Source organism: Rattus norvegicus, chromosome 4, assembly GCF_036323735.1.
Source record: "Rattus norvegicus strain BN/NHsdMcwi chromosome 4, GRCr8, whole genome shotgun sequence".
Taxonomy (NCBI): Eukaryota; Metazoa; Chordata; class Mammalia; order Rodentia; family Muridae; genus Rattus; species Rattus norvegicus.
This window is the reverse complement of record NC_086022.1, coordinates 69,333,660-69,345,174: the sequence shown is the minus strand read 5'-3', so window position 1 is coordinate 69,345,174 and position 11,515 is coordinate 69,333,660. Positions and strand designations below refer to the sequence as shown.

Genomic DNA, 11,515 nt, shown 5'->3' with positions numbered 1-11,515 from the left:
ATTTAAAATTTTAAAGCAAGTGGATGTGTAGAAATGATCTCAGAACTGTTTTCCCCTTGTGACCCAGCTTGCAATCACAGCCTTTCTATAGTACAGATTTTTGTCCACAAACACATCTGAAAGTGAACAACTGTGCTCACTCGGTGCTGGTTAACCCATCAACTTTATGCATTTAATTTCAGAATCTTTTATTTTGAAAAACACTTGAAATAACTTTGGATAAAATACATCAACCTAGTAGACAGTTTCCAGAAAAAAAGATAGCTTTAAAGCGCCATCCCTGGGGGCTGGAGAGATGGCTCAGCGGTTAAGAGCACTGACTGATCTTCCAGAGGTCCTGAGTTCAATTCCCAGCAACCACATGGTGGCTCACAACCATCTGTAGTGGGATCTGATGCCCTCTTCTGGTGTGTCCGAAGATAGTGACAGTGCATATACGTTAAATATAAATCTTTTTAAAGATAAATCTTTATAAAAATAAATCTTTTTAAAAATAAATAAATAAATAAAGCGCCATCCCTGGGAACCCCAAGAACAGTGCGAAGGGTATTTGGCAGGAGGGCACGGCCTGAGGGATCTACTTCTGACCTTTCCATTGTGTGTGCCTCTCCAACCTACACATACTGTCAGGACTTAGCATTTCTGAACTACAGTTTCCTCAGCTGAAAAAAACCTATTCTGTATTTACAAACTGGCTTCCTAAATGACCATGTCTAATTACAAAAGTTATTTTTCTATGTATCATACATGGAAGTTTTCCATACAACTCATCTCCAGAATATGAATGGTTTGCATGGCTCCAGCTGCATATGTAGCAGAGGATGACCTTATCTGACATCAGTGGGAGGAGAAATCCTTGGTCCTGTGAGCTCGATGCCCCAGTGTAGGGGAATGCCAGGGCGGTGAGGTGGGAGTGGGTGGGTGGGTATGGGAGCACCCTCATAGAAGCAGGGGCATGGGGGATGGGATAGGGGGTTTGCAGAGGAGAAAGGGGATAACATTTGAAATGTAAATAAGTGTCCAATAAAAAGCAGATGTTTTATTTACCTTTCAAAATGCCTTCACAAAGATCTCTATCATGCCAGCTCTTCTAAAGGGCTGTGATCAGTGTATCTTACTGCCTGGATTGAATATCTCCCAAACTCACAATACTAGCTGAGAGTCATTAGAAAGAGAGCCTTCATCCCAGGAAACTGAAGGCTGTGCCTTACCTAAGCAGTCAGAACCCATCAATACACAATTGGTTTGTAATGAAACCTAGAGTGTTGACTTCCCAGAAGAGGATGTTTGCCAGACAGTGCTGCACTTGCACTTGCTGTCCTTATCAATCAGGTAAGTCAGAGAAAATGACAGCAAGTGGAGGCTCCTTAGGTCCTCACAGCAGCTTGGGCTGCTCATGGTTCCCTGACAGTACACACTTGTATCCTGCAGATGGCAAGGTAGTAGTAAAACAGAGCCATCCTGTTCCTGCAAAAGTCACGCCACGATCCCAGGGTGGTCAGAAATGTTAGATGAAATATTCTAAAAATATTCGTCACAAAAGTAAACCGTTGCTTTTATTTAGAGTAGTGGTCCTTGACCTATATGGGTTCTCGACCTTTGAGGGGTCGGACAACCCCTTCATAGGGGTCATCAAAAACATCAGGAAAATACAGATATTTGCATTACAAATCAACAGTAGCAAAACTACAGTTATGAAGTGGCAGTGAAAAAATTCTGTGGCTGAGGGTCACCACATGAATAATCCTATTAAAGGGCTGCAGCATTAGGAAAGTTGAGAACCACTGGTTTAGAGAATATTCCCTTCCTGCTGGGCATAGTCTAAACTGTTTTACAAATGAGGAATAAATTAAGGCACAAGATTAAAGTTGAGTACTTCCCCACACTAAGAGCAAGTAAAACAGACTTAGGGTCACACCTGGTAACACCCCCAGAGCTTGAAGTGCTTTATCTCTCAGGTTGTACATGGAGACTCACAAGTAGGTAGGTAAACCAGTTTGGAATGCAGCCACTGGCCATGTTTTGTTGTTTGGTTTTGTTTTTTTTGTTTTTTTTTCTACTAACAGGAAGAGCTTGGCAAATTTCCACCCCATCTTCCCATAACTCTACTGTTTTTTGCCTTTAAGGTAAAGAACTACCGGGATTATCCTGCTTGAACTCACTGTTGTGACTTTAAGTGGCTCTACTGCCGTGAGTGAGAACCCCTCTGCTGGACTGGTTGAGTTTGCTCACACTCACACAGATGGGAACACAGCCGCATGGACATGTCCCTAGTGCTATAGCTAGGACTCTGCCAGTGAGAAAGGCAGCTGTCCACTTACTTCAGCTTCTACTGCTACTGTGGTCTCTGTGGTAACCGAAGAAAAGGAAGTAGTTATCTGTGTTATAGGAAAACCTGTCGTATTACAGTATGAAGCCTGCCACAAGTTGGTTGGGGATACGTAATGACTGACGGAAGCTTACAATTACCACCTAGTCCCACTCTTTCCTTCCTTGTCCACAGCCGCCTCAGACAGTCTCTCAAACAGAACCTTATCTTCCTCTAGACCTTGGTAAGTCATTTTGTTCTTAAACATACCTTCTATAGACCTTACTTACTCAGTACAGCTAAATCATCTGTAATATGAAAAGGTTTGGACCCAGACTCTTGTGTTTGAATGTATGGCCCATGAGGAGTTGCACTATTAGGAGGTATGGCCTTGTTAGAGGAAATGTGTCACTGTGGGGTAGGCTCTGAGGTCTCCAGTGCTCAAGCTATGTCCAGAACGGCACACAGTCTCCTGCTGCCTTCAGATCAAGATGTAGATCCCTCAGCTCCTCCTCCAGCACCATGTCTGCCTGGAAGCCGTGCTTCCCACCTTGATAATGGACTGAACCTCTGAAACTGTAAACCAGCCCCAATTACATGTCGTCCTTTGGGGTTGGGGATTTAGCTCAGCAGTAGAGCGCTTGCCTAGCAAGTGCAAGGCCCTGGGTTCGATCCCCAGCTCCGAAAAAAAGAAAAAGAAAAAAAAAATGTCGTCCTTTGTAAGAGTTGCCTTGGTCATGGTGTCTGTTCACAGCAGTGGAAACCCTAAGGCACTGCCCTACCACAGCATCCAGTGGACTTCTCTCACAATTCTGATTGCTGACTTACCACCTGTCATTCCTTCTTAAAGTACTCTAAAAAAATCTTTTTGTCTGGGTGATTTTGAGACAGGTTGTCATCCCCTGGCCTCACTCTTCATAAGGCTGACATTATAGGTGTGAACTCCATCCCACCCCCAATCCTGGCACTGTTCCGATGGCCAAAGTGACCGACCTGATGAGTGATTAGGTACCTGACAGCAGACTTTTCTCTGTAGATGGAGGACTTCCTCATAACTGCTCTGGTGCCACAGAAAGTGGAAGGGAACTTTGGAACAACATTTTAGAAAAAAACAGAAAACTTTATCTAAGTCAGGTGTGACTGAGTCCTACCAGAGGCTACTTGAAAGCAATGGACTCTCCTGACCCCTAACCTCTGGGGCAACAATCAAGCTGGATTGGTCACATCCAATGGTCACATCACCTGTGGGCACACGTGGCGGAGGCATGGTCCTTATATGTATAAGCACAACGTAACCTAACTATGCAGTGTGTGATGCTTAGCAAGGAACCATCTGTTCTTTGATAGCCTCAGAGAATACCTACCTACATCCCAGGGGACCCAAGAGGATCAGCTGAAAGGGCACAAACCACTTGGACCAGCAAGCAGTTAGAGAATAGGAAATAAAGGACACTTGTCATCAGAAACAGAACTCGGTTCCTCATTTTGGCAAGCCACTTTAATTTACACCTTTAATGAGGGCTGTAATTTCTTGAATTGTCTCACCTTGCTCCTGTAGAAAAAGAAAAGTAGTTAAGTTTTAAGAACTATTGCCTGTACTAATCCAAATGCATAATTTTGTTTACCCAGTTAAGCTTTTATCTTTGAGCTCTGAGTAGCCTTTCAGAGAGAGAAGCAAAGTCACTGTTTCTAGGCCAGCAAATTAGTAAGGACCCCATCGTCCCATGTGAACAGTGAGAACAGGGCGTCCTTTCGCAGCCACATGCCACCAACTCTAACTCACCACTGTATTCCAGAAGCCAGAGGAGAACTGTTCTGTTGTTGGTGTTTAGTTGTTTTGGTTTTTGAGACAGGGTTTCTTTGTGTAGCCCTGGCTGTCCTGGAACTCACCCTGTAGACCAGGCTGGCCTGTACCTCAGAGAATCTGCCTGCCTCTGCCTCCCAGTGGCTGCTCCACCACCCAGCTGCTCCTGGCAGAGTCTTCTAAGCTCAGGCTGTAGTACTGTTGTCTGCTCCTCCTGCCTCCACATCCCGAGTGTTTCACAAGGTCCTTTCTGTTTAGTTACACTTTATTTTGTGCTGGCAACTGAACCCAGGGATCTACTTGTGCAGAATTGAGTGTAGTATTCCAAAATTATAACCCAATATTAAAAATACTTCTTTGTTTTTAATATATGATAAAAAGAAAGACTAAAGGGGCACAGGCTAGCAAATGTGAAAATGGCTACACAGACATGGTGGCTGTGCTTCATGCTGTTGGGATATACTTGTCTAAGGCCAAACAGGGCTGGAGAGATGGCTCAGTGGTTAAGAGCACTGACTGCTCTTCCAGAGGTCATGAGTTCAATTCCCAGCAACCACATGGTGGCTCACAACCATCTGTAATGACATCTGGTGCCCTCTTCTGGCCTGCAGTCACATATGCAGGCAGAATGCTGTACATAAAATAAATAAATAAATCTTTAAAAAAAGAAAAAAAAAAAAGAGTGCAAAACAAGTCAGAATTTAAAGACTTTAGAGGCTGGAGAAATGGCTCATTAGTTATAGTTAAGAGCACTCATTGCTCCTCCAGAAAACCTGGTTTCAATTCCCAGCAACCACGTGGCAACTCATAACTGTGTATACTCCAGTTCTGGTACCCTCATATAGACAAACATGCAGGGAAAACATCGATGTATATAAAAATGTGTATATCTTTAAAAAAAAACAAGAACTTTAGGGTAAACCTACTCGTACAGAGAGGAGTTTACACTTTCAGTCCTCGTCGTCAGGAGGGACCCCCAGTTCTTCATCTGTCCACTTCGATGGATCTGGATATGAAAAGTGACCCTGGTGACAACGGATCAAAAGAAAACAAAGTCAAGGGTCTGTACTCACAAATGCAGCTAATGAAGTTTCAAGATAAATGTTGAAAGAAGAATGAACAATGTAATTACCACAGCTAACACCTGCCACACAGCATGCAGCATCCTCCCTTAACCGGTTACCGGCTCAACCTACTTCAATGACATCACCCAGGGGCTTGGATTCTTTTAGAGGTAGCAGCCTAAGCCAATACGTATGTTTATGATGGAGAATAAGAAGTGGAGGCCACAGATTTCATATATACTCATCTCAGCAATATTACTGTCATGGCAAAACAGAAATGTTCACAAAAGCTCTTCACTCCTGCTCTGGGCTTTGGGAGCCTCAAGTGGATGGTGCCTTATCCTGACCTGGAGCCCTCTCTGCTGCAGTACCATCTACTGCCTACTATGACTGATCTACAGTGAAACGCTGATGTCTCCTCCGACATCAGGGAAATGTGCAGCCAAAGCTCCTTCCCGAGAAGCAAGGGCACAGAGATGTGCTAAGAGGACAGAGCAGCGCAGCCTAACAGTTCTGAACCTATACAACCTTGTGTACCGTCTTTGTTTACATTTCCTTGTCATGCATGTGGCCTTATGCATGCCACATGCCCACCTTCACCTTGGAGAGTCAGAAGACCATCAATTTGTGGGACTCTGTTCTTTTTCCTTTACATGGGTCCCACGGATGGAACTCAGGTTGTCAAGCCCAAACTGCCATATTGCCAGCTAAAGAGAGTTTTGTTACTGAAGAAGCTATTGGATTTTTTTCCCGATCTATCCTGAAAACAAATCTAAATTTACTAAAATTCAAAGTGTCCTAGATTCATAAGTTTCAACGTCCATCTTTCTTGTCTTTTTCAGTGCTGGGGATTGGACCCCAGGGACTCATTCTTGTTAAACATGCTCAACCACCAACCTCAAGGTTTCAAAGTCTTAAGGATGAAACTTCCTAGAAAACAAGAGTCTAAAAATGTGACAAGCACTAGAATAACAGAATCACCAATAACTCCTTTTCTCAAGACAAATTATCTTCTATTGAGGTCAACCAAATCTAGTTGCTCTGGGCCTCTAGACAGACTAGAGGATGCCAAGCATTTGAATGCTAGGCTGCCTAGTGCTTAGGAGGCAGGGACGGGAGGGAGGATTGGGAGTTAAGGGCCAGTCCCACCTATATGGAAAGTGAGCGCAGCCTGGGCTACACACTACCCAAAACCATTGAAGTGAAATCTGACCACAAATGAAGATGTGTAACCCACCAATCCTACAACTATTATTTTTTAATTTTTTAAAGATGTTTTTATTTTATGTATGTGAATAAACTGAGCTGTCTTCAGACACACCAGAAGAGGACATCAGATCCCATTACAGATGTTGTGAGCCACCATGTGGTTGCTGGGATTTGAACTCAGGACCTCTAGAAGAGCAGTCAGTGCTCTTAACCACTGAGCCATCTCTCCAGCTCCCTAGAATTCTTTTTAACCACCCTTCCTCATGTGGCTACCTAATGGACACCACAAATCGCAGATCCCCAAAATGTACATTGTCATATAAACAGATCCAAAAGTGACAAGTTTCACTAGGTTATATGACAATATGGTGGTAAAGGGATATACCTGGACAGAAAAAAAAAATCTCCAAACACAAGCTAAGCTATCCATGAATCTCCCCTCTCCTGCTGTCAAATCAGGACTAGAACCATTCTCCTGTACTTACCAGCACAGCATCCGAGTCATGCCAAAATCTCCAAAGAATCCAGAACCACATGAGTGAGCTTAAGACCTCACCATGGATCACCTGGGACTGGGTAAGCTGGGGAAACTCCCTGTACCGGGGCTGAATGTGTCCACCATCGCCAACACTAGAAGACAAAGCAATACAAAAAAATCGCTTTTTTACTCCATTTTCAGAGAACTCATCTCAACTCTCTGTAGCATCCTTAAAGCTGAAGCTAGCACATCTCATCACAAAAATACAGACTGGCAGGCTCCTACTCCCTCTGTATAATGGCTTTTCACTTAGCTTGCTTTAAATTTGGGGAGCAGGAAAAGGAGCTGAATAGACAAGAGGCCAATGTATGGTTTCATTTAGTGAAGAGTCACCATTTTGTACCAGAAAAATTGGTGATGGTTATGGGGTGCTACCCCAGAAGTTTTGTATGAACAACTGAGAACCTGAAGTAGTCGGTAATTAACTTACCCTCCCCAAAAAAGAAAATCAAAATTATTTTTGTTCTGTGTACTTTCTCAGTGTACTTCAGAGATGACATACATCTGTGCCCTAGTGCAAGCTTTATCCAGAAGCAAGCACTGGAGCACAGACCTGTACTCAGCACTAGGAGGAGAAAGGCTGGGGACAGATCAGCAGCAGCAGCAGCACAAGGTCAGCCTGGGCTGCAGGAGACCTTATCCCAGAAACTCTTTAAACATCTAAAAAGACCATCAGACAGGAAGGTGACCTTTAGAAAATCTTTAAAACTCCAATACCTCTGGAAAAAGGCAAAGAAGCTGCAACAGTAAGCGAAGATCCCAGCTGTCCGTCAGGCATTTCTTGGCAAGCTGTGGAACACAGTCCGTCAGGGCCTTACTTATTCTACCGGAACTGTGAGCGTGTAAGTTAACTCTAACTAAACCATATATACTTAAGGCATGTGACCTATTCAGCAGTAAAATCATATGCTGATGCGAAGAACCAGATATAAAAATGCCTATACATGTTCAACAATTTCAGCCCAGCATAGCAAAAACGCACTAAAATGTCCTGTAGGTTACTGTAGAATTTGTAAATAGCAATGTTCCTATGGTTCTTCCCCAACCTCTGCCCATCTTTTTGTCCTAGCAGAAGAGGGAGAGCCTTGCTCAATCACTCTCCACCACATCCCCTTGACATGGGATCTCCCACTGAGCCTGGGGCTGGGCCCAGGGATCCTCTTGACTTGGTTCCTGCAGCACTGGGGTTATATGTACAGAGGGCAACTCCTGGCTTTCCCTCCCGGTGCCAGCATCCAAACTCAAGTTCTGCTGCTCCTGTTCTTACCCATTGAACCAACTCTTCAGCCCTGACTACTCTGACGAGCTGGGACTGTTTTTATTATTCTCTCCCATTCTGAAAGACTGCAGGCAGGGACTCGTATTCACATGTGCAAGTACCATACTGGACTTTGTGACTGTTATCTGTTGTCTTAACTTTATGACTTTATGAGACAGATGCTGTGACTGTTTTACAAATGTGAACACAAGCATTTTGATGACAAAGCCCAAGAATGTTGCCTACAAGCAAATAACATCAATAATTTTGGTTTTCTTTTTCACTTTATTAAGCAAAGACCTAACTCTTGTGCTTGGAGTGTAGCACAATGATACAGTAGTTTCCTAACAGGGGTTTGGTCCCCGGAGACACACACACACACACACACACAAAAAAAAACAAAAAAAACAAAAAAACTTCCTCGAAATTCCAATCGGCCTAAAGTCATCTTGGTGATAAAGCTCTATATTCTTGTGTAAATATTTACCCAGCCTTTAGCACATTCAATTGGAAGGCTCCGAATGAGATCTTAGTTATCCTCAAAGTGTGGCCCGGGCTGTCCTTGAACTCACTATTTAGCCCAGGTTGGCCAGGAATTCATCATCCTCTGCCTCTGTCTCTTGAATGCTGACATTAAAGGAGTGTAATCACTATGCTCTACTCTCTTATAGACAGGATCTTCTTGTGTAGCCCAGGCTGGCCTCAATCTCCTGATCCTCCGGCAAGGCCTCCCCACATCATGCTCAGCTATTACTTTCAGCCACTGTCGGGAGTCCTTGCTTCACCACTTAAAGAAGATAGCAGAACGGCTTCTGGAATTCCCATGCCAACTGTATTTAACAGGTATTACTCACGAGCTATCTGTGCAGCCAGGCTTTAATCTCAGCACTCTGCAGGCAGAGGTGGGCAGAGTTCTGAGTCTGAGGACAGCCTGGTCTACAAAGTGAGTTCCAGGACAGCCAGGGCTACACAGAGAAATCCTGTCTCCAAAAAAAGAAGAAAGAAAGAAAGAAAGAAAGAAAGAAAGAAAGAAAGAAAGAAAGAAAGAAAGAAGGAAGGAAGGAAGGAAGGAAGGAAGGAAGGAAGGAAGGAAGGAAAGAAAGAAAGAAAGAAAGAAAGAAAGAAAGAAAGAAAGAAAGAAAGGCAGGCAGTGGTAGGAGGGAGGAAGGAAGACAAAAATTTCAACAAATACTTGTTTGTCATGCTACAAACTAGACTAAATGCACTGTGGCAATCTAGATACCCTGAGGAAACTTCCAATTAAAATAAACATGATGCCAAATGAAATAAATAAAGGTTCTCTTTCAAGCATCAATAACGGAGCACAAATGGCTGGGAAGCAAGTACTGGAGCTGGCATTCACAGGGATTCCACTCAGGTAACTAGGAGACCCACAACAAGTGGCCTAATCATTAGACTTCTGAATCAAGCTGTAGCCCTATAATAAAAGGGCAAAAAATAGTAAACCAACGGGAAGAGAGCTGGAATTCGTTACCAGAGCCCAAACTTCAGGTAGGTTTGCACCTAAACTATACCTGGGTTGGACCTTTTGTGGCCCAAAAATCCAAACCAAGGGCTGGGGATTTAGCCGAATAGCGGAGCCCTTCCCCGGTTGGAGGTAAGGGAAATCCAAGTGAAGGATTTAGAGTGAGACTGAGCTGGAGGCATTCTCAAGAAGGTAAGAGTATGAAGATCTTTTTTTTTTTTTTTTTTTTTTTTGGAGCTGGGGACCGAACCCAGGGCCTTGCGCTTCCTAGGCAAGCGCTCTACCACTGAGCTAAATCCCCAACCCCCGAGGATGAAGATCTTAAAGGAATTCTCGATAGACAAAACCTGCCGGGTTATGCGAGCTCAGTCAAGAGAGAGAGATAGTATGGGGTGGGGGTGTGGGACACATAGAGACAGAGAGAGAAATATCAATACAACAAATAAAGCTATGAGTCTTACAAATCTCTGATAGAGAAGGCAAAATGAGTAAGCCACGCCTTTAATCGCAGCACTCCAAAGGCAGAGACAGAAGGATCACTAACGAATTCCAGACCAGTCGAGGCTACAAAGTGAGGCTCAAAAAAAAGTGCCAAATTTTAATAGTAAAAATGTACCTAATGGTGAAAATAACAAACTTACTACCTTACTACCTTAAGGTCTCCCGTGGCTGCCCAGGACTGATGGAAAAATCCTCAGTCCTCCAAGGCATTCCCTGCCTGGCCCACTCTGGTCTCAGAGCCCATCTCCACTGGTCTCCTTGCGCTCCGGACCTACACTAGCCAGCGACTTGGAAGGTTCAGGCCCGGAGACTGTGCACGGCTGGATTCTTTGCACTCAAGTCCTAGTTAACGCCTCTCTCCCCTAACCCTGTGCCATCCAACCTCTACCCCACCAATCCGACCAAAAAGCCACAGTCTCCGTCCAGGCCGACTACAAGACCCAGCATGCCTCAGGCGGCAGCAAAGTGTCATGCACTCGCTCGGGCGACTGCTTCAAGGTGACAGCGTCGGGATGGCAGCGCTGCCTGTTCGAGCCGGCCGAGCCCTGGTCCCCACCCGACACTCACTGACGGACTCCACCGTCTCCAGCTGCCCGCGCGCGGCAGCCCCGAAGCAGGCGGCCTCCAACGCGACCGAAAGGTGCCAGGCGGGCCAGCGCAGACATCCTAGCGGGAGAGCAGTCCCCACCCCTGATGCGTCACTTCCCCGAGTCCTGGAACGTGACGTCACTGCGTCGCGCGTCTCTATCGGGGCTGATGGTAGGCCACAGCGGACAAGCTCAGACTATTGGCGGACCTTAGAGGCTCCGGGTTAACGGGCAGATAGATCGTCCTTTGGGAGGAGCTCTGGCTGTCTCGTGACGCAGCGTGGCAAGGTGCTCTTAGCTGACCTTATTGCTTCGGCTTATATGAACGGTGCTTTCGTGCGTGTTCTTGCCACTGTGGGCCCTTGTTAAAGGCTAAGTCCTTTCTGAACCATGCCATGTTTAGTTTATAACATCGTTGTTCCAGTACTGTTCTGAAACCTGATGATTCACCAGCAGCCAGGTGTTAAATCTCAGAACGTGGACCGCTGGCATCAGAGTCACCTGAGGAACCCAACCCTGCCTCCTTGGAATAAGGCGGCCAGGAATATGAGTAAAGGTTTCTAACGCCTTAATCCTTAGACCATTCGGGGTTCTTAGGTTTGGTTGTTGTTTTTTTTTTTTTTCTCTCTCTCTCTTGTTATTGTAATAAGCAAGCAGAAAAACAAGGACGTGAGGGCAGTCCGGTTAAGGCTAACAATCACCAAGAAATCTGAGACCTGACCTCAGCCGTACTTGCAGTGGGAGCTACAGCACAAATGGA

General features: G+C 45.0%; 2 protein-coding genes across 10 annotated transcripts in view; one reads left to right on the top strand and one right to left on the bottom strand.

Annotated features, from left to right (window-relative positions):
- Braf (B-Raf proto-oncogene, serine/threonine kinase) overlaps window positions 1-11,515 on the top strand; it is a 147,160-nt gene that overhangs the window by 131,757 nt on the left and 3,888 nt on the right. For 6 of the 9 annotated variants that reach the window (XR_010065582.1, XR_010065587.1, XR_010065589.1 and 3 more), the window contains 2 exons: window positions 2,127-9,693; window positions 10,326-11,043. The gene's annotated coding sequence lies outside the window, so the exon portion shown is untranslated. Of the gene's footprint in view, window positions 1-2,126; window positions 9,694-10,325; window positions 11,312-11,515 lie in introns of all 9 variants that reach the window. The other 3 variants (XR_010065585.1, XR_010065583.1, XR_010065584.1) reach the window with 2 other exon arrangements.
- Ndufb2 (NADH:ubiquinone oxidoreductase subunit B2) lies at window positions 3,781-10,868 on the bottom strand. The gene is given in 4 exon segments (NM_001108624.2): window positions 3,781-3,860; window positions 5,039-5,137; window positions 6,871-7,015; window positions 10,736-10,868. Coding segments are annotated over 3 exon segments (318 nt in total). The 5' UTR covers window positions 10,834-10,868; the 3' UTR covers window positions 3,781-3,860; window positions 5,039-5,062.